At 39.9% G+C, this 22,697-nt stretch overlaps 1 protein-coding gene across 4 annotated transcripts in view; it reads right to left on the bottom strand.

Annotated features, from left to right (window-relative positions):
- ZFPM2 (zinc finger protein, FOG family member 2) overlaps positions 1-22,697 on the bottom strand; it is a 333,910-nt gene that overhangs the window by 4,496 nt on the left and 306,717 nt on the right. For all 4 annotated transcript variants that reach the window (XM_033155731.1, XM_033155735.1, XM_033155733.1 and 1 more), the window contains exons 6-7: positions 1,771-1,977; positions 309-533 (exon numbers count right to left, since the gene is read on the bottom strand). In XM_033155731.1, the coding sequence (XP_033011622.1) occupies positions 309-533; positions 1,771-1,977 (432 nt within the window). The remainder of the gene's footprint in view (positions 1-308; positions 534-1,770; positions 1,978-22,697) is intronic.

Raw genomic sequence — 22,697 nt, 5'->3', positions numbered from 1 at the left:
CATTTAGTTAAGGCTTAAGTTCTGACATTCATATCACCTAACAAGCACCCGTCATTTCATGAATGGCTTTTGCCTCGTCTGATCTTCCCATTTAGTTCAGAAAAAGGTAGGACAGTTGTGATACTTTAATATCTTAAACAGAACAGGTGATTACTGCAGCATAAGCCAGTAATCACTGAGTTCAGTGCTTGTGGCTTCACCTTTTTTACAACTTCTCATGGGCACGTTGCTAAAAAGAAAAAGAAAAAGAATTAAGTTTGAAATGTCTTAAGGAAAGCTGACTCCAGTGGAGCAAATATTTCACTTACCACTGTGAGAATTCAGATGAATTTCCAGGGCCCTTGCGTTAGAGAAGCTTTTGGTGCACTGTGGAAAAGGGCAGATGCTGGATATCTGCTGAATGCTGTCGTCATTCTCCTCCGAAAGCTGAGCTCCTTCTCGTTGCCTCCCGCTGCAGTAGTACATGAGGTGAGCCTGCAGATTTCTCTCGCTCCGATACCAAATGCCACAAGATTTGCAGGGGAATATGTCCTCTACAAGGGAGGGGGGGGGGGGAAACAAACCAGGTGTGAGTAAGCCATAGTTTACTCCTGCCGACAAGCCTTAGTCCAACAAATTTAAGCTGCCTGATCTTCTTATTTTAAAAGTACCCATTTAACAGCAGGGTGGCAGCATAGTGCATGATTAATAAACAACACATAACAGCTCAAAAGAAACCAGGTGTGAGAAGTAATTCCTCACTCCCTCTTTTGTTTTGTTGTAAATTCTGGGTCTGGGCATCAATGCGAAGTATATACGGCTCACTTATCTAACAATTATCTTTCATGTTCTTCTGCAGTTGGAGTCAAGAAAACAGGTACACAGCCTGTGTGTATTATACATTCATGTATTTTCTTTCCCTCTCCCCTGGTAGCCAGATTAGGGAACCATTCAAGTGGAACCTCAATCAGAAAATATTGTGTAAAATTTTTCACAAACAAACAGGTCATTGGCTGTGAGAACGGTAGAATTTAGTTGAAGAACTTAATCCCCCATTGATGGGAGGGGGTCAAAGATTAAAAGCAGGAATTTACCACATACACAAACCTAGCATGCCAAGGAAAAGGCTAAGCCAAGATCCTTTTACCGATACCTGGTTTTCTAAGCAGAGGGAGTGATTTATTTGGGAGAGCATTCAATCATAAAGCATACCTGCCAGCATGATGTGGCCAAAATCCAGGATGCCATCTTCTGGGTCCACACTCCCAGGGGAGTCATGTGACCCACGCAAGATCACAGCCTCCAAAAAGCGGTTTTGGGGGGCAGTGTGGTGCCCCAAAATGTGAGGTTTTTTGTGCTGTGCCCCCCAAAAGTGAGCCCGAAATTGCATGAGATTGTGGCAGTCATTTTGGCTGCTGTTCTCTCACAAGAAAAAAATGGGATGTCACATTTTTTCCGGGGCAGTTGATTCTGTAGTCTTATCTGCAGAAATACAGCTTAGGACAGAGGTAGCCAATGTGGTGGCCTCTAGATGTTATTGGACTCCAACTCCCATCATTCTGGACTATGCTGGCTGAGGCTGATGGGAGTTGGAATCCAGAAACATGGCACCACGTTGGCTACCCATGGCCTAGGAACCTGGTAATCTGTTGTTTTTCCTGGCTTGAAAGCCTATGCTGGCGAATTCAGAGAAATCCTAAGCCCAACAGATAGATGTTGTTAATGTGATGTGGTAAGAATATAGCAACGTTTAAATAATAGTTTAGATATAAATTGTGCTAGAGCACTCACTGTTGACGATAGCTGTAGGCAAAATGGATGCCATAGCGGCTTGTTGAGGGAGCAATTGTATCGAGTCCAACAATCGAGCAGGATACATCCCCTCGGTAAGAGTCATCTGACTGGCAGCTTGCAGCCTTGAGTCAAAATCCACAACGAAGGCAATGAGCTCTTCACCCTCGGCAATGGCTTTTGTCGTCGTGCACCAAAGCTGGCCCCCTGTGCAGAAAACATACACAAAGACAAAAATACTTAATGAGAAAGCATTATATTGTGCAGCACCATGTTCTGCTTAGGGGAGCTACACTTTGCTGGGGAAAGATGGAAACCCTTTGCCTTTAAGGCTCTCTTTCTGTTTTTACGGGAGTGTTATGCCATGCTTTGTTGCAGCCATGTTGAAAACATCGCCAGAAGCTGCACAAGCAATACCGCAAATGAATGGTAGGCAACACCTCTTTAACTCTTCTGCAATCCATTGTCTCAAACGCAGCACTACGTCTTGAAGAAAGTGAATATTCATAGAATGTCAGTATAGATATATATTTGTTTTCACTGGTTGCTCTCCAGCCAGACTTTTTGTTCAACTTCCTCTCCATTCCATAAACCACATTACCATCTGTATACGCATGTGTTAAGTAAAATATTTGTGCATTCCAAGGGACTATCTACAAGCAAACAAATAATACTCCCATGCAAAACATGGTTCAGATACCCTCATAAGGTCATTTTTACTGCTTGCTGGGATTTGCTGCCATCTGTCTCCAGGGGGGAATCCTTTATGCAATAATATACATGCATCATTGCACTGGCTGCCCGACTGTCCCAGTGCCCACTGAACTTCCTGTTCAGATATGCCAAATATGTGTTTCATAAAGCCCTATTCAAACAGTAGAGCTTGGCTTAAAAGGAAAACTTTCTTCAAAGAGTGAGATATACTATAGCTCTGTGCTGCAAGTGTCACGTGGGAAAGCATTAAAAAGAAAATTAACTATGCAAGTAATGCACTAATGTATTTGAATGTGATAGTGAATGCTCATTTATTTAAAATGTTTAGACAGGCAGAGCACTTATATTTGTGTTATCTCTACTCTCAGGCCTAGATACATATCCACTACAGTTATGGCTAAAATAATGTCATGTACTTTACATGTTATAAAGCTTTTTCTGTTATAGGTTTTGTATATATAGCAAAAGCTATATGCTGTATTAATTAGGCAAGAAAAAAGGCACACACACACACACAAACACAACCGGGTACCCATTTTGATAAGTAATATTGCTGTGTTTATCTTTCAGCATAACTGCCTTTTCAACTACACTTCATTCCCCCCCCTTCCTCAAAGAGATTACAGTTTTAAAACAACTTGTTGCAAAAATCTGGTGGAAGAGATAACAACAGTGTATGATATGCAACAGCTAAATAGAAGAATTAGGACATTGTTTTGGAGGAATCTTGGACAATTAATTAATCCAGTCCTATTAGCTTTCAAAGATGAGAAAACAAAACAGCATCACTCACAATATGTTTGAGAGGGGGAAACCAAGGCAGGGCTCCTAGACCACAAAGTGATGCAGAAGTTTCAAAGCAGTAAAAAGTTTTTTCACATTCACTCTTTGCTAGGAACGCAGCAGGATTTGGCCACAACTACTGGAACCAAATGTATTATGGCCATTATAATCCAAAGATTTCAAGCACTCCAAAGTACTGAAAGCTACTTTCACAGTGGCAATTTATTGCTGGGGATGGGGGGTGGGGAGCCAAATTCTTAGGGAAGTATTGAAAGTAGAAAAAAATAATGCAGAATAAGAAAATGCTGACAATTTAGTTACTTCGAATCATTTACTGTAATTGCTGAATTATTATGTTTCTTTCGTGCACAGAATACACACAACCCTGAATAAGGGCAAAAACATGCTCTATGAAGCACTGAACATTTACAGCGCAGGTGTAAAGTTTTCAAATTGTTTCCCTAAAATAAATTATGTTTCCATATCGATGCTAAGGCACACAGCAGTTTATACTGTTAGTGAAGAATTTCATCAAGTGGTACAACTCCGGGTCTCAAGAGAAAGGCTATACACAGGCTGAACGTTCCGTCACAGTGTGAATTTCCAGTTTATTTTTAATTTTTTTTGTTTTAATCAAAAGACCACACACACACACACACACACACACGATAGACAATAGGAGGCTCCTGTATACCTCTTTTGTGGTATGTTTCTTGCCTGGCTGCTCAATCGTAGTCTTTATGGAGCTACAATTCAACATACTGTACTGGGTGCTTCATATAATCACCGAGAACCTACCTATTACTTGGGTTTATTTATTTATTTATATTCAGTTTGTACACCGCCCTATGCCCGCAGATATGAGGGCAGTCCACAACATAATTCTACCCTCCTTGAGTTAGGATCCTTCTTTTATTTGGTGCTTTCCACCTGCCCAGCATTTTGTCATTATTTCAAAAACCAGGAATCGGGGCTGGAGTTGGCACCTGAGATCATGCCTCCTGTGCATTTAAACAAACCGAAGCAACGAGAAAGGAAGCAGAAACTCTGATTCTTATTCTATAGGTTCTCGGCGTCCATCCGCCCCCACCCCCATACACACACTTGTGTCCCCCCTGTATTTTTGCTTTAGTCATCAAGTGGGAAATGTGGGTGGGGAAGGAACAGGTGGAATGGAGTGGGGGTGGGGAGAAACAGCTGCTGCTTTTATTGCTTCAAAGGGCATTATCTCGGAGTAGGCACTGGCGGTCCAAACTTGAGGCAGTAATTAATTCAGTTTCCATTACATGGAAGTGCTATATTTGGATACCATTCTTCTCTCTTCCTCACACTTTGTTTTTTTCACCCCTTTGGTGTTCCACCAGTGCAACTAGCACCTTTTCAGAATAGGTCACTAACTAAATTACCGGTAAACAACTTAAAAAAAATCTGTACAAAAGGTGGTGCCTGTTTTTTGTAATGTTTATGAGCTGGGCTCTTGTGGAAACAGATCTGGTTCCCAACAGGAAGCTTTTAAATGACCTCATAATTGCTGTCAGAGCTGTACCAAATTTGCACTGTAAATTCTGAAAGTAAAGAACAGAGTCACAGTTCAAATTTGATTTTTTTTTAAATAATGGAAATTCTTGCTTCTGTTACAAGAATCAGTTGCCTTAAATATCGCTGAATCTTGCCAATGTCTCCACATTCTTTTTTTATTTATTTATGGAATCAGTGCCTGCAGAATGTCATGCAGACTTTTGCCGATAAACTCTAATTAAGATTAAAACAAGTCCATTGGAAAAGATCCCATCATTTGCAAACATGATAAACGAAAGAAGTACTCCCTACTTGTCAGCCGGAACCATTCAATAGTCTAACAGTTACTAGGCTACAACACTGACAAAGGTTCGATTATATGGCCTTACCTATAAAGTATTGTATAAGAAAAATGTATCTCATGTAAAAGCACATAACTTCAGCCCTACTAGCTGAAATCCATGGCTCCTCACAATTGAAAAAATCAGGTTAATAACTACACAATGCATTGCAAAAAAAAAAAAAATCTACCAGATGCACTATGATTGATGGGATATTTCTTTTTTGGTAACAAGAAAATGCAAGCAGGAGAGAGCTATAAACCACAGAACTATACCTGGGCTCTTCAAAATAGGAAACTGGCTCAGCATAATAAATATGTGTGTGAAATGGAGGCACTGAAACCCTTACTCAAGAGATAGAGAAATATGCACATTCTGATCCAAAACACATTAGAAAACGACAGCTTAGTTTACACTGTGGCCTGGTTGCTTCTTGAACTGCAAGTATGGGCATAGCTCCATGTGGATAGTGGTTTGTGTGAAGCAGCACTACACAGTTCTGCAGCAGTGTCAACCTTTGTGATGCAGCATAGTTCAAAGGGGTGCAACTACATGACAAAATGCAAAAGGATTGTCATTTCAGGGTTCAGTCCACATGACATGTCTGAACTGGCAGGTAAGATGCACTCATTGGTCCTCATTTTCACATCATGTGCCCAGTTCAGAGGCTTCTCTTACAGGGATGGGAGGTGCATTTTGCACAAGGAAAGGTTTTCCCCATGACATCTACGTTGGATCCATTCACGTGCAAAACTCTGTGTGGAATAGAGTACGGATCAGAAATATTCTGGTTGCAGTCACTGTAACTGACAAGGGTGATGTAGCAAACAGGGTTACAAATAAAAACAAGAACCTATTCTGACAATGCCTCCTCCCTCATTTGCAATTAAATTACCTACGGGTAATTTATTGAAACAATTCACCTGTATTTGCGATTTTGATACTACAGTATTTGCTTGCTTTAAGAGTACAGTGGTACCTCAGGTTAAGAACTTAATTTGTTCTGGAGGTCCGTTCTTAACCCGAAACCGTTCTTAACCCGAGGTACCACTTTAGTTAATGGGGCCTCCTGCTGCCGCCGCGCCGCTGCTGCGCAATTTCTGTTCTCATCCTGAAGCAAAGTTCTTAAACGGAGGTATTATTTCTGGGTTAGCGGAGTCTGTTACCTGAAGCATCTGTAACCTGCAGCATTTGTAACCCAAGGTACCACTGTAATCCAAAATGCAAGGGCTGCATTTCCCTTCAAAATCAGTAGTGCCATATGGCTTCTGATTAGTCCGTCTATTGCTTTTATCAGCATCGGCATTCCAGGGGGAATTGCTAAAAATAGTTGAACATTCCTCCTAAGACAAAGGCAGTGGCGAAATACAAGACAGACCCGCTTTCCTGGAATTCGGGTATCTTGGAGGCAGAGTCAACTCTGGATCTCTTCTGTCTTGACGGTTGTATGAATTCACGCTCCACCCTATTGCACAAACCGTGCTTTGAAATGCTACTTGAAATGGGACTCTTGCCATGGGAGCATACGATATATAGATGTTTACCAAGAAAAAGTTGCTCTTGAAATTCTGTTTGGTTGATATTCATTCTCAGCAAACAGCCTACTGCGCAACCAAGTTATGCAGATCCCCCCTCCTCCCTTCTGCTTCTAATTTGTGTGTGTAATGCCTTCGACTGTCACTGCGGTAGAAGCAGAAGTGTCCATTTCCTGTGTACATATGTTTTTGTGAAGGAGGGTCAGAAGAGTATCGGAGCTCATTGAATCGACAACTTGCATTAGTCTACAGACTTAAAATGACACCCAGGCACAGCCAGACTCATTGCAATCTGAATTAATAGCTTCTATTTTGTGAAAAAAAAATATTTTTTTAAAAAAGCAGCCCTGAGAATAATATGTTTATTTGCATTCGCGCCTTTTAAAGTATTTAAAGGGAATTCACAAACCCACTATCAGATATTTCCCATGGGGAGGTGAGTGCATTCTCTCAACTAGATAGAACAATGTCCCGGTGCCAAAGAACATCCCAGTTAATACCTACTAGGTGCGAGTCCGGATCGCCGGGTTTTGACATTAACAGGGAGCGTATATCTATATGTAGCCACACTGTTTAATAAGGAGGGGGAAATATAATAAATTCAAATCCAATACTGTTGAAATTCTTGACAGTAGAGTAGTGCAAGGAATAGAACTTATAAATTATGTGTGCCCCTTTTTTGAAAAATGCTTTGGAGGTTTCTTTGTGCATTTGCAAATACAGTAGGAATATGAGGTATTGTGTGGTTCCTTCTGCACAGTACCTGATAAAAGAATAAAGAGCTTTGACATATTCTTAAAACAATAGAGGAATTAAAGAGAAACAATGGGCCAGCTGCTTCATTAATACAATCAAAAGGGAGCCCAGTGCAGAGGAGTCCAGATAATTAAGCACTACTCTTTTAGACCTTCTTTCTATAATAAAATTGCTTAAAAATTTATTAACTACTTCACAGTTGTTAGATAGATCTGTGCACTTGTTTATTTGGGTTGATTAATGCCTTTTCAGTATTCTCCAACATGCCAACTCATGGTTTATACAAGTTTCTGAATAAAATAATGTAAGAAAAAACCCGATAGGGATCTGCACCATACACAGCAATAAATCAAAAGCATTTTGTGAACAGTCTTTCCTGTTGCTAAACAATTCTCAATGTTTTTCACTTGTATATGTACCTCCTAAATATTCCATGGGACATCTGTTTCCCCCTCTTCCGTACATTTATCTGAATGGCCCATTCACATAGAGGATATCAGCAACAGTTAATGTAAATTCACACTTCTATGAAATTAATGGATAGGGTTTGCTGTATTACATTAGGATTAATGAGATGATATCCCATAATTTCCCAGTAATTTTTCCTTGTTTACGATCAAAGGATCTTGTCAAATGATACTCAACCTCTAATCTTAGCTCCCGCATGTACAAACTCTACCACCTTTTAGTGGCAGGCAATGTAGAAACTGGTATGGTTATGCTCTGTCCAGCACAGCGCCATTTGTCTCTCACATGCCCGATGAAAAATCCAATATATTTATTATTATACTGTAATGGAAATATTATGCATGTGTGAAGCAAGATGAAAAGGGCCACACAACATAGTATTGTAGAATGGATTCATTCTTACTGTGCTGATCACCTTTGAGGTAGAAAAACTCCGTTTTTATTCTTTGCACTGTAAATACTCAACCATGCATTCACACATTAAGAGAACAAGCTGCCTTTTCTTATTGTTTTGTGGATGTGGACTCTTCTGTGCTACCAGTTTTCAGGTCAGTAGCAAGGCAGTCAAGCAGGCACGCTGGGCCTCAAAACCAGTAAGATGCTTGCTTACATGCAAGGGAGTGGGTGCAGACCATCAGGGATTCAGCTTGTTTCCTGAATAGAACCTCCTCCAAACAACATCTCAAGTGTTACCCACACAGACATGGTTGGTGCAAGTTTGAACCGCAATATGACATGTAGTGCTACAATTCAGCAAAGGTAAAAACAAAAAAAACACTGCTCAGAACTCTCACACATGCTTCTCTGGATAGTGACCTTGATTTTTTTTTACAGGAAGAGAGAGAATACAATTAATTCAGTAATCCATTTCCCCCCCCCCAAACTGTCGCACATGGCAAAGAAAACACAAAAGTCTCGCATTTGTCATTTTACAAGTTCTTTATTTGGATGCAAAGGGTTGCCTGTTGCAAAAGGTACGTCTTACCACTGCCCAGAAACACCTTCGTGCATAATGCTGAAAAGTAGCTTGACAAAATGAGTGGAAGTTGCCTGTCGCTAAAGAGGAACCAAAGTATCTTGCCACGTGTCTTCTAACCTAGTTGGCAGGCTATCTTTTATGATTATAAGGATTTGAGTCTGTGTCTTTCATGTGAGTGCTGGAGTGTAGTAATTAATGTAAAGTTCCACTAGATAGAGACATAAACTACATCAGTGCTCAGAAGAAGGGAATAAAGAATTTGCAGGAAAAAAAATAATGTGATAAATTTTATTTGCCTTTCCCCCTTGATTGAGCTGTCACAGCTTATTTACCACAGGGGGAGATAGTTAAACTCGTATTCTTAGAAGTTCTGTGCATCTTAAGAGGCTTATAGGTTTCCTTCTGGGACCTTAGTTCAAATCCTGAGCTAATCGGAGTCAATACACATCTTTCTATTAGGAGGTTGTAAAAATAAAATAAAATAAAGTCTTGTGTGAAATCTCTCCTAGAGGACCGGTGTCCAGACTACAAAACTATTAAATATTTGGCACAAATATCAACCTTTGCTTTTAAGCAGCTGAATTCAAGGGGCGAAGTCCTCCCACATCTTCCAAATTTAGGCCTCCTGGTTGGGATTTAAAAGTGACCTTGTTCTGCAAACAGTCAGAAGATGTAGCTTCTTCATTTATCTAACTCAGGGTTGGCCCTCCAGATGCTGTTGGACTCCAACTCCCATCAGCCCCAGCCAGCGTGGCGATATAACAACTATGCTGAAGCAAGTGTTTTTCATGACATTCTTGGAAATAATGTCTCACCTTGGGCTGGGTTGGCATGATTTCCTGCAAGTGTGGATTAAATAGCAACTGCTGGGGTTTAGAACTCAGGTTCCAGGGACTTTGATAACCAAATACTTGGTGTGCCCAAAGTGTCCACATTTGTTATTACACCTGTACCCTCTTCCATGTTGGAAATATATATTTTTACAATGCCTGGAAGCAAAACATCACCAACTGTGCCCTTGGGTTGGCTCATGCATTTAAACAAAGATGGCAAAGGAATCTACATTTATCAAAATAAACATGGAAGCACTTAGGAACATGGGAGGGTTCCATGCACACCACAAATCTTTCCTGTGCAAGAATTCATTAGATTGAAACAAATGCTTTTTGCACCAACCAGGCATTTTCTACTTAAAACTGTAAGTTATAAGCATCTGATACGAAGAAAGGGATCCCTCTCTGGTCAGATTTTGTGCAGCACCAAGCAGATTTGGCATCATTCTTCCTCCACCATCTCCTGAAACAACCTTTACTACAATGAACAGCATACACTAAGCAATCTACAGGTGCACAGGGGCGGCCTAGCTGAATCCCTGCCTGGTCAGCAGGATTTCTAAATGACCAAGGAAAATGTGTTTGCATACCCCCTTCAGGCAAGCTGTCAAAAATCAGGCTACAGCTGATAAACTGATTATAAAGCTGCTTAAGACTTTGCTTGTAAACAGAAGCATTTATCAACTAATAATTTGCAATAAACTGACGTAACTCCCAGCTGAGCCCCAAACTGTAATTGTCTCTACCATCTGCCTATTAAAATACCATTCTTCATCACAATGCAGGAGCAGACGGAGGAAAATCTCTAGCAACTATGTAAAATACTGGCATGTTACGAATAATCCGTGCAGCGATCCGATCTGATTATAACTAATAGGTGCTGTAGTATATACCCTTAACTTCCCTTGCTGCATGGTATTTATTCCCTGAGTACAAAACATGCTTCTTAAGTGAGAAAAACAACAACACTGTAGTCCTCTCATCATATCAACATTTCTCTTTTAGTCACTCTGCAGGAATGTTCTAATAGAAGGTGCCTTCAAGGACAAGTCTGAAAAAGAAGTTTTCCACTTTTCAGACTGTTTGTTTGCTTTAGCATTCTCCATATATTAGCCTCTGAGCCATGCGTATGTTCCAGTTGGATGCCACTAAACTATTTTGCATGGGAAACTATTGCTATACGTTTATGGCAAACTGAATCAGGCTATACTGCCCTCTGTGAAGTTTTGTGCACTTTTAAAACTGAAACAGAAAATGTGTCAGTTTCAATGCCATGGAATCTTAAAAAAAAAAAAAATCACTGACGCGAATACATTTGGGTAGTCTAATAATCTCTTAGCTGTTTTTAATCATCTACAAGTCACAGCAGTTTTGACAGGTGTCGCACAGTTGGGCCAGGAGGCATCCCAATGTCAAACATGCCTTCCTTTGTAGTGCCTGAAAGGTATAGCAAGCGTCAGGAACCATGGTGCACAGGATGAGGCTCAGTCCCTACCAATATTTATTATTAATTTCAAATCATCAACAATTTTGGATGGCAAAAAATTGTTTCATTTATTTATTTCATTTACATACCACCTTTCCTTCAAGGAGCTCAAGGCACATGCTTCCATTTTATCTTCACAACAGCCCTGTGAGGTAGGTTCGGCTGAGAGACAGCGACTGGCCCATGGTCACCCAGTTGACTTCATGGCTGAATGGGGATTTGAATAATTGAACTTTCCCTCTGCTGGTTCCTCTCCTGTCAAGGCTTGGGCTTTGGACATGTCTGCCTCAACGACATGGATGTGAACTCTTATGGGGCTGGGAGCAGCAAGTAAAGGAATGGGGTTTGGGCAGGAGGAGGGGGGAATAATTGGCGGAAGAGCTTAATTAAGGGTTTCAGGCATTCAAGGAAGGGTGCTACCATAGGCAAACACTTCTTTTCAATTACAGGTGGGTAGCCGTGTTGGTCTGTCATAGTCGAAACAAAATAGGAAATTCTTTCCAGTAGCACCTTAGAGACCAACTGAGTTTGTTCTTGGTATGAGCTTTCGTGTGCATGCACACTTCGAAGTGTGCATGCACACGAAAGCTCATACCAAGAACAAACTCAGTTGGTCTCTAAGGTGCTACTGGAAAGAATTTCCTATTTTGTTTTGACTTCTTTTCAAATGCTTGTGCTAGCCTTGATCCTGTGAACCGCCATCTCCTTCCCTCCCCATCCTTCTTGTGGGGTATGTGGGTGTTGTTGTTGTTTTTTTTTTTACCTCTGTTCCAAAATTCACTCTTCTGTTTCACAACTATTTTATATTACAACTTAAATGTATTTCCGGTGACCTAATGTAACATCGTGTAATAGAAGTAGGAAAACGGCATGGCTACAATTTTGGTGAACTTGAGTATACAGAATCCAGAATTCCTTGCACCGTCTGCTTCAAATAATTCATTCTTTTTCATGTCCCAAGGATATTATTTCATGAGTTTATATTCCAGGCTTTCTGTACGACATTTCAGGCAGGCAATGAGCATCAGTAAAGGCAGTTCTGCCATGAACAGATACCTCAAAGGGTCAGCTCTTGTTCCACTGGGGGACAGTGTGAATGCAGCCATTCATCCTGATGAGCCACTATGGAATTTTACAAACTGTTAAGTGTACACATGTGTGTCTTTGAAGCTGTACAAGGTATTATTACTCTGTGTAATAATGCTGCCTGTGTCCATCAAATCATTTAATTTATGCTTCCTGAAGTTCAAGTTTTATTTAAAAGGGGGAGGGAAAGTGAGGAGGAAATTGGCATCCATATGGAAACAGAGGTGCTGAAAAGAAGCAATGTTTTTTTAGCATGACAGTGAGGTGGTTTCCTCCTCCCCTTTTTTTCTTTTCTAGCCTTATTGATAGCATAAATTAATCAATGATTTGCGTTTGCTGGTGCTACAGCTCTCCAACATGGAGCGAATCCCTGCCAAAAACACAGTTTGTCCCATGTGCAGCAAAACCAGCCAGATGGTGCAGGGGAGGGTTTATTTCTCCTTACATTAACTTTTCAAAGATAAAGCATTTGATAGCCACACAAAAAATAGCAGTTAAGCTGTCAGAACTAAGTCATCAACTTCTTCAACTTCCAAAAATTGCAGGATGGCTGGAAATACAGTTTGGAGTCTGTACACTGGTGGAGATATAATCTCCCAAATTACTCCCTGACCAGTTGCTTTGTTTGTTTGTTTTAACACCCCCACCTCCGAAAATGGTGTAAGGATTAAGTTGTTAAATGAAAATAATACATTGCTTTGATAGGTTGATAGGCTAATAAGAATAATTTGATTTTTGCTCTTTTCCTTATAATCAATTTGCATATATTCAGAGTTTAGCAAGGACTTTCAAGCAGTCAGCATGGGGGGGGGGAGAATGCTCTCCGTTTATAACACAACAACCAACATTTGGAGAGAGAAAAATAACCAGATTGCCTGCAGATGGCATCCTATGCATATCATGAGTGCTTCTGGTATGAAAACGGAGAGAGAAGCTATTATTTATTTAATTTAACACTGCACTGAACGTTTACTTTGTTGCCCATACAGTTGGTAAAAGTGAGAGATTTCAGGAATTACTTGTTTGTTTGCTTTACTAGCACATTTAATCAAAATGAATCTCAACTACAAGCCTCAAGATTCCAGCAGGATAACATGTCAGCCTTAAATTCATTTACTTGGAAGTAAGTTGCAGTGGGTTTCAGCTGGACTTTCCCTTAAGTCAGTGTGCTTACGGCAACAGCCTGTGCTAGCAAAGCATCAGAGGTGTGTTGCTGCTAAGATGCCGTAATGGGAAGCCCATGAAGCCTGGGGGTTATTGAAGTATTACAAATAAGAACCAAGGTAGATAAAAATCTTATTTTCCTTTATCCATGGTGCAGCTGGGTATTTATTTTATTTTTTGGCCCAGATTTAATGGTCTCATGCCCACCTCCCTCCCCAAGATGGCCTAATGTATTGTTTTATTTATTTCAAAAGTATAATTTCATTTAGTGATCTGTGGACTGATTTCCAGCTCTGACTACTTTTCAAGACAGGCTACAGGGTTACATGGCCAAGAGGTCAGGGCAAACAAAGCTTTCACCTATTTTATTCAGGCAGCGATCCTTCGAACACTTTACTAAGCCCTGTTGGATTTGGGCTCCCTCTTCTGAGTAGACGTGCAGAGGGTTGAGCTAATAGTGGGGCTGGATTAGTAGAGTGAAGTTTGGATGGGGGATATATTTTTCTTGCAATACAGTGCAAACCCATGCATGTTAATTCCTAAGGAAGACCCACAGTTTACTCACAGTTAAGTGTGAAAAGACTGCCTGCGGGGAGAGCAAGGGATAAACTTCATTTAATCTGAGCACTTGGCCATGTAACACACTACTTTGTCTTCAGAAACAGCAACAGCTGGACATTTCAGAAGACTTTAACCCACAGGTCCAGTGTATATTTCACTTTCCAATCATAAAAAATTCTGTTTTTAGCATTTATTTATTATCTGGCTGAATATTTAATCCATTGATCATATGATTTGGCATTCCCTCAATCTGAAGTCCAAGAGCAATGGGGGATCATTTGTTCCACAGTATTTGAATTCTAAATGGCTAACAACCAATGCTATGCATTTTTTTTTAAAAAAAAAAGTGGGACTGATTTCTAGGTAAGTAGATAAAGGATTGCAGAATTAGTGCCACTGGGATTAAGTCACCTTGAATTCAAATTATGGATCGCAGATGTAATATTTTGTGATGTTTGCTCTAGTGACAAATCCCCTCTCACTTTTGTTATCTTACATTTTGATTTCATTAAACACACACACACAAATACTTCTCTTTTTCTGAGTTTCCATATATTAACTGATTAGTGTTCCTTTCAGCTCATGTCAAGTGCTGTCCTCACATTTGGAAGGAAAGAAAATTAAAGTGAAGGGGACTTGGTTTCAAATTGCCCAACAAAATATTTATTTTAGACAATATTGTTCTATAACCACACCTGCCATGTGTCTGCAGTTTGCATTTAAGTTGTGAAAAACGCTGGTGCTTCCTGACAAGAAATCTTATGAATGAAGTCTAGCTAACAGGAGAACTCTTTATTTCTATGGGGACAAGACAGCAGCACAAGTTAATTAAACTGGTAACACTGTGATTAGTTTCAATCAGCTGAGGCTGGTGGTTGTAAGGGAATGTGCATTTTCCACAGACACGAGTAACAATGCTTATAACTTTTTCCCACATTTTTTCTGTGCATTCGGTAGTAACAATGACAAAGACAGGTTAGAAGGTGGAATTAAAAAAAAAATCTAGCCATTGTAAATCCATTAGCATAATGGTTATTTGGCTGCTTAAATGCAGTATGCCTATGAATAAGGATATGTATTTTAATAGTGTTAAATACATAGGGCACAGTCCAAATGTAAGCACTTTATAGTCCCAACAGGAGTAAACAGAACCCATCTGTTTCTTCTCCTGAACTTCACTGGGCTTTCTTTATTTTTGTTGAATTGTGCCTTTTACTGATAAATAGCTTAGAAATACCTGGAAATAAGGCCCACTGAACTCAGTAGGTCTCACTTCTGAATTAAGATGGACAAATACATCATTTTTTGTTGCCCAAGTTTCTCATTTTTTTCTGATCTTATTCACTTCTCTAACATTTCTGCAACTGGCATTTTTTTTTTTAAAAAAAAATCCTCCTTGAAAATTCATCAATATTTTAGTGCAAATTTCTCCAAAAAACAGTTTTGTATGCAGTTCTGACTATAAATTTTGAAAGCAATTTCCACTATTATAATGAATTTTTAATGTTTTTTTTTTACTAATCTTATGCATTTCATGCACACGTTACCCCTCTTTATATACATTTTGTATACATAATTTAGTTGGGGAACGGCACTGCAAAATTTGGAAGAATGCAAATTTTGGAGCATGGCTGTGTTTGGGTTTGCATATTGTTTCAAAAAGTGCAGATTTGGTAGATATGCCTTAGGTTGTGAAATGACTTTAACGTCCCCCTCTTCCCTACTTCTGAGTTGACATGCAATGTGATTTCCCTGTTAGGTTGCAACCCCACACTCTCGCTCAAACACGACAGGAACTACCAGTAATTTCTGAGAAAACAAAGTTAGGCTCACAGATACCCAGTTCACACATCAAGAAAATCCTTAATGTGAATGAGCAAATGTGAGGAGTCCCTGAGATGAGATCATGGCCGTTTTGCTCTTCTCTGATCGTTTGTTTGCTGTGCTGAGCTATGACTTAGCTGACTGTGTTAGCCGAGCCCAGACTCTTGACTTGACTCTCTCCAGACAAACCATCAGCTGTAACCAAGACTTGGCTTCCATCTTCACTCCGAGAGCCCACACATTTACCCTTTCAGGCTAAACCACGGTTTGGGCTCAGCGCTGTGTGCAAACAGAGGCACGGTTAAGAGTCAAGCTACCTGTCACGTGGGAGATCCTGGTTTTATTTTTAACTGAAACGCATCTTTTCAGAACACTTTGGGAAAGAAGGGGTTTCATAACCCCCCCCCCCGAGCTGTTTTCCTGATGTGAAAATTGCACAAACACACCCTAAGTGCTCTTTGACTGACAAGGGAAAGTTGCAGGTAAATAATGGGTGAGAGTTAAAAACTCATTTATCCCCTCGATAGCTATGAACAAACTAGCTGTGATTTCTGCTCCCCATACAGTACTTTGTTCCAGTTACATAAACACTGAAAGATATATTACACAACCCCTGCATAGCATGTAGTTTGGCCCATGAACAGTGATAAGCATCTTTTAGTCTTTCTGTCAGATGGACTCATGAGAAAGGTCCTTCCCAAGCTATCCATTTCTAAATCAATGAATACATGATTGATTATTATTTGCTGTGGGACATCCATTTCTATTTTTCTCCAGGAAACGTCTGCTGCAGAGACACTACATTTCCCTGATACATAAGCAATAATATTGTGTTGCCAGAAAAATGTGGTTCTTCTTCACTTCCAGATTGTGCCATTTTTATTACAGGTCAGTGCCGTCACTAGAAATAAGCAACTCCCCACATACTACACTTGTGCCATTTTGTGAATTAAAAAAATGTTAATGTTTAAAACTAATATGCTTCAGAAGCTGCCCCCACCCATTGTACTAGGCAAAGAGATAAAATACCAGTTTCAGATGTGACTATCCTGTGAATAAAAGGATTGTGATGATTCCTGCATTGCAGGGGTTGGATTAGATAACCCTTGGGCTCCCTTCCAACTCTACAATTCTATGATTCTATGTCACTTTCCCAGGCTCTTCCTCGTCTAGTGGCAGAGATGTGTCCCGCCCCGCCCCCCCCAGGGCGGGAGAGGCAGATTTCCGACCATGTTAACCATGCTATTGATCAATAACCACTGTCTGGCAGCTTAGGTCAAGTGCTACAGCATCTGTTTTTCACACAAAAGGTCCCAGGTAGGACCTAGAATATATGCTGTCTGCAACCCAGGACTGCCATTGCCTGTCACTGTAGACAACAATGAGCTACAGTGGTCTGACTTGGTATTAGGCAGTTTCCTGTGTTCCAGCACTATAGGCGCTATTTGCGTTCTTTTTAAAATGTGCATGTTACCGGTACATGCAAGTACACATTTAAAGCTCGGTTCGTAGAGCATGAGATTCTTAAACTCGGAATGAGGGGTTCCATCCCCACATGGGGGAAAGTTTCATGCATTGCAGGGGGTTAATACTTCATGAATTAATTGGGGAAGCTGGAAGATGTAGAATTCTTCAGAAGATAAAAATGATGGTGTGATCCTCGTGGACAAGGCCATGAAAAAGAGAGCAGCCAATGTATGTTTGAAGGTGTGCATGAGCTAGCCAAAGATACTCTGATCTGGAGTAATTGCTTACTCCTGTTCCTACCACATATAAGTCATTATATTCCTTCTCCAATTTTTTTTTTATTAAACCCATTTCAAACTTATTTCTGCCTGTCACAATAATATTTTCATGAGAAGTGTTGTAACCTAATTCCTTCATTTGAATAATACATTCATTTTTAATTACTGCAACTTGATCTCAGATTATTCAAATAACTGTTTCATTTTTTATGCTTACCCTGACCCCAGTGTATTTATAGGCTTTTATCCTTACCTGATACCAGCGTAATGTAATTATAGATTGTATTTTAATCATCTACTATATCCTAGCAAGTTTGTTTAAATAACTCCAATCCCGAGTCTTTTATTTCTGTGCCTTTTAAAATTCTACAATAGCATTCTCATTGCATAAAAGCAATATTTTTGTAGTTTACTACAATGAATGAACATTTTGCATGCATTGCTGCCCATGTTTCTCATTTGAATTTTAAAAAGTTACCACACGTAGTACTCTACGTAAATTGGGGGGGGGGGAATTTGACTGGTAAACGGGCACGGCACTTTCTTTAATATTTGCTCCTATCCTCTCAAATTATGTTTGTTTAAAATAGGTCAACACAAATATATGTGGGTTTTTAAAAAAACCACGCTGATTTTTATCCACCCACAAATACAAACAGTTCATTACTGCTGAGGAGCTCAGGTTCATTCCAGTTCTGAGTCAGCATTCCAGGTGTTTGCCTAAATGTGGGATGTGACAGGAACACAAACAACATCAGAGCCTGTTTTAAATGCCTCTTCAGTTATGGTTTAATGGGTACTGAGTTCTAATCCTAAATGCAATTTTTCACTCCCAAACTAAATTTCAATGCACACTTTCTTTGATAAATATTGACTTGGGTGATGGAACTACCCTAAACCACCAATAGGGCTCAAATTGAGACTTGACCTGTGAAGAATGTTTATATATACTCACGGCTTGAAATGAGTGGGAAACCTACTCATTCTGGCACCTCTAAGGCCAGATCCTGAAGTCATGTTTTAGATGGAAAAGTCATCACAATATGAACTATTAAAACAGCATACATTCGTTATACATATGACATTCTACAAGATCTGAGAGGGTTTCTGGAGAACCCTGGTAGTTTTCTAGGAATTCCTGATGCTCACTATGCCTCACAAAGTTATGTTCACCACACAAAAATTAAGGCATAAAGCCATGTTCATTGAAGCAAAACTAGTGGAGTGTTGTGTATGACCAATTAAGCCAATGGTGGATAACCTCTTGGCACACTGGTCTAATGTGGGCCATCAGACCACTTCTAAAAAGCTCTGCTCACCTGCCAGTTACATGGTTTGATTTGACATCAACTCAATCATTTCTATCTGCTCCTTCATTTTCTGTACCTTTTATGGATTTCCTAGGGTTAAACTTAACATTTTAAACACTACTTGAGTGTTAAAAAACAAACACCTCCAAGTGGCTTACAAAGCATTTTACATATATTGTACATACAATTCATATGTTTTTCATACAATTCCTCCACAACAAAGGAGGAATTGAACAGGGCTCTACTCATTTTGGTCCCGCCCACTACCAGAATGCAATCCCTGGAAGATTTATCAGGTTTGAATCCAGCAGTTACTCTGAAAGTTGTTCCGCATACCTGCATCAAGCCAAATGCTCTTTACCAGCCAAGTATGGTGATCTGCTCAAGCCAATGCCACAAAACTCTCACTAGCTCCTGGGCTTTGCCAGTTATTTATTTGCAATCTTAGCAGAAATTAAGTGATGTTGCTGTAGTTCTTAACTATCTAGTTCAAAATATAAACCCAGCTTGTAGTAATGCTTGGATATATAGTATAAATCAGGCATCTCCAAACTGCAGCCCTCCAGATGTTTTGGCCTACAACTCCCATGATTCCTAGCTAACAGGACTAGTGGTCAGGGATGATGGGAATTGTAGTCCAAAACATCTGGAGGGCCGAAGTTTGGGGGTGCCTGGTACAAATTGAACATCATTTTTTTCCTGTGACTGCCTTCTACAACTCAGAATGAAAAATAAGATTCTGGACATGCACTTTTAGTTCAAGTAGATTTTGAAAACGGCAGGGTGATTATGACCCAATGCAGTCATTGTATGCTCAAAAAAACCAACAACAATATTTATTCCAAGCATTCTCCAATTACATTCATATTTGATAACCCAAAGATGTGGGACATTTGTCCAGCAGTAGCAGAAGCTGTAAGAATCAGGCAAAAAGGAGAACAGGAAAAAATATTGAAGGGATTTGCTGCAAAAATCGGTAGAAGATGGAAGTACCTTCTGCTAATAGAAAAGTGCTTCTGAAGTCACAAGAACCTTCCTACCCACCTTTCTCACTCCCTCAAGGGTGAAAGAGTTGCCTTGCAAGCCAAATGAAAAAATGATTAAGCTTTCTTTCTGAAAAGGAACATGCTATTCTTGCTTCTAGCAATGCTTAACTTTTCTAGTTGCCACCAAGGTTCTGTTGAATTTCGACACAGAGTCAACGTCACTGAAAATCCAGTATCAGAACTGTCCATTAGAGAGTAATGATAATGACTTTAGTCAATACATTTAACAAAAAGAATTTTTTAGGGCCAAAGGGAAAGCATAACGTTCTTTTAGGATTTTTACCATCATTTGGTCTCACATTCATTTTTATTTTATTTTTTTCAAATAGTCATGCTAGCTTCATTAGAGGACTAGAACATCAATTCTCTCTTTAAGATCAAAGAAACATACATTAGATAACACAGCTGAATCTCCAAGATAAAATATTAAGAAAAGTTTCAAACAGATTTCATGGTGAATCAAAATATAGATTGTAATTCACAAGGCAAGAAAAATGCAGGGTCTAAAGAAATTAAGAATGGTTGTGCTGCTTTTGAATAGAAATAGATCCATAATAGCATCTGTATCAACTGATATACGTCTAATTGAAATTATCTTTGCACAACACTATGGGACACTGATCTAACTGAGCAAAGGGCTGAGTGATTTTAAAGTGGTATGCTATATGGTCTGGCAACATTCCTAGAAAACATGCTCAAATAATTTAAAAGAAAACCCTAATACCCATGGTCTTATTTTCAGATATTTCATGTCCACATGGCACTGGATCCTGTGTACAGGAAGAAATTGCAGTTGTGGTTTGGCTGTTATGGTTGTCAGGTCAAACCTCTAAGGCCAAAACATGCACATGTTGCAACAAGTTTTCCATATGAACACTGGAGTTAGGCTATTGTTCTTGACCCTCTTCTCTAGCTTGTCCATGTAGTGTCTTCCCTCACACCTTCATTTTGAGATGCTCAGCTGGTTTTTATATACCATGCATATCGGATACATCGGCATGGCTCCTTCTTGCATGCACTCCACACAAGCAGACACCCCCCCTACCTATCCGTAAGTAGTATTCCTGGCATCTGTCTGTCGCGTGAGACAATGGAGTGTGCCTCTGGGGGTGAAGTCGAACCGCTGGAGAATCACAGTGCCTGCTATGGTTGCAGAGGCAGGTAACTTGTAACTGGTGTCTCCCAATCTGTTTTCGCTGAGCATCAAAGTGACTTCTCCAAAGGCACAGCTATGGGCAGTGTGTATGGAAGCGCTGGGCTGCCCACACAACAGGCCTCACTGATGTGAGGTGAACGAACTACCCCAGAAGAAGCACAACGTGTCCCTCACCAGAGGTACTACCCCTCTCCTAACACCCCATATGTAGTATAAATACCTATGCACCCAGAAGCTATTTTCTGCCGTAATTCCTCTTCTCTTTTAGCTGCCTCATTTCCAGTCAGAACACGTGGCACACAGCAATCATGGACTTGACACCCTGTGCCACTGTTTCAGTGATTCCAATAAAGTAATGCCCAATTTGTTGTGTGGCACTTTTAATATGAATATGAATATTCAGAGAACATGAAGATGGTTCAGCTTCCTGCAGCACAAATCACTGTAGGAAAACATACGTTTTGCCATAACAATGTGTGAAGTGCCTGGCCCTGTATCTTAATTATTGGTTGGCCAATTAGGAATAAGACTTCTGTATTCCCAGATTCCATCATTTTAATTCCTTCAATGATTAAACCATGGGAGTGAAAATTAACAATGATTATAAAAAAGGGTGTGAAATATCTAGAACATAATCCAAGCTCCAAACGTGGCTTAGGACCATATATAATTTACACATCTCTTCTACTGTTACATATCCATGATTTTGTGAAATTATCCGTTATTCTTGTAACTATTATCTATAGAAGTCCCTGCAATTTGTACATCTAAATCCAAAGCTTAGATCTGAGGGTGACTACTATGGGGAACTTCTGAAATAGGCAGATGGTTAAAAAAAAAAAAAACAACCCAAACCTGAGGCTGTGTTTTTCTGGTGAGGAAAATGAGACCTAAATGTTCAAAACAAAATCTCACATTTGAGATGTTTTCCTTTGTCATCAAGATAAAAGCAATTGGCCAGATACACTTTGTCACTGCAGCCAAACAGACTCTACCCCAAGCCCTGAAGCAGAACAAAAGCTGTTTTGGTGGAAACTAGCCACACTTGTTTCTGAACCAATTCCTTTTAAACGATGCAGCCCAAAATGCACGCAATGAGGGGTGGGAAGTCCAGAATGTCGAAGGAAACTTTGAATCAGCATAATGTCTTGGGGCTACAATTCTGAAGGAAGCCCTCTAAAATTAAAGCTGCCTCTTCCAAAAGGAAAGGAGCCCTAAAGGGGAATAGGTAATGGGGGGAAACACTTGCCTCGCCCCAGCAAAAGAGTCTGAGCTAGTGTTGAATCAGCCTGCATTTTCATCTCAGAGTGCCAAAGGTAGTCCAAAGTAGTCCAAACAGATGAAAACTCAAAATATCCATTGTTTAAATGATTGCATATTTCATATTACCAAGTGAAAACTGCTAAAAGCCCCTAAGAATTGTTAAGGAAATTAGGCCCTTCCTAACACAATTGTCCAACTTTTGTGATTTGTGCTGATTTTTGAGAAACTTTTGCTTTTAATAATAATATAATGGCTCAAGATTTATGAATGCCAACACTGAGGCCTCTGCAATAAAATACATTCAGCCTTCGGATTCTAATGGTACCTTCAGTCTTCTGTGGTAAAGAAAAACAAAACGT

The sequence above is a fragment of the Lacerta agilis genome, chromosome 7 (assembly GCF_009819535.1).
Source record: "Lacerta agilis isolate rLacAgi1 chromosome 7, rLacAgi1.pri, whole genome shotgun sequence".
NCBI lineage: Eukaryota > Metazoa > Chordata > Lepidosauria > Squamata > Lacertidae > Lacerta > Lacerta agilis.
This window is presented reverse-complemented; position numbering and strand designations above follow the sequence as displayed.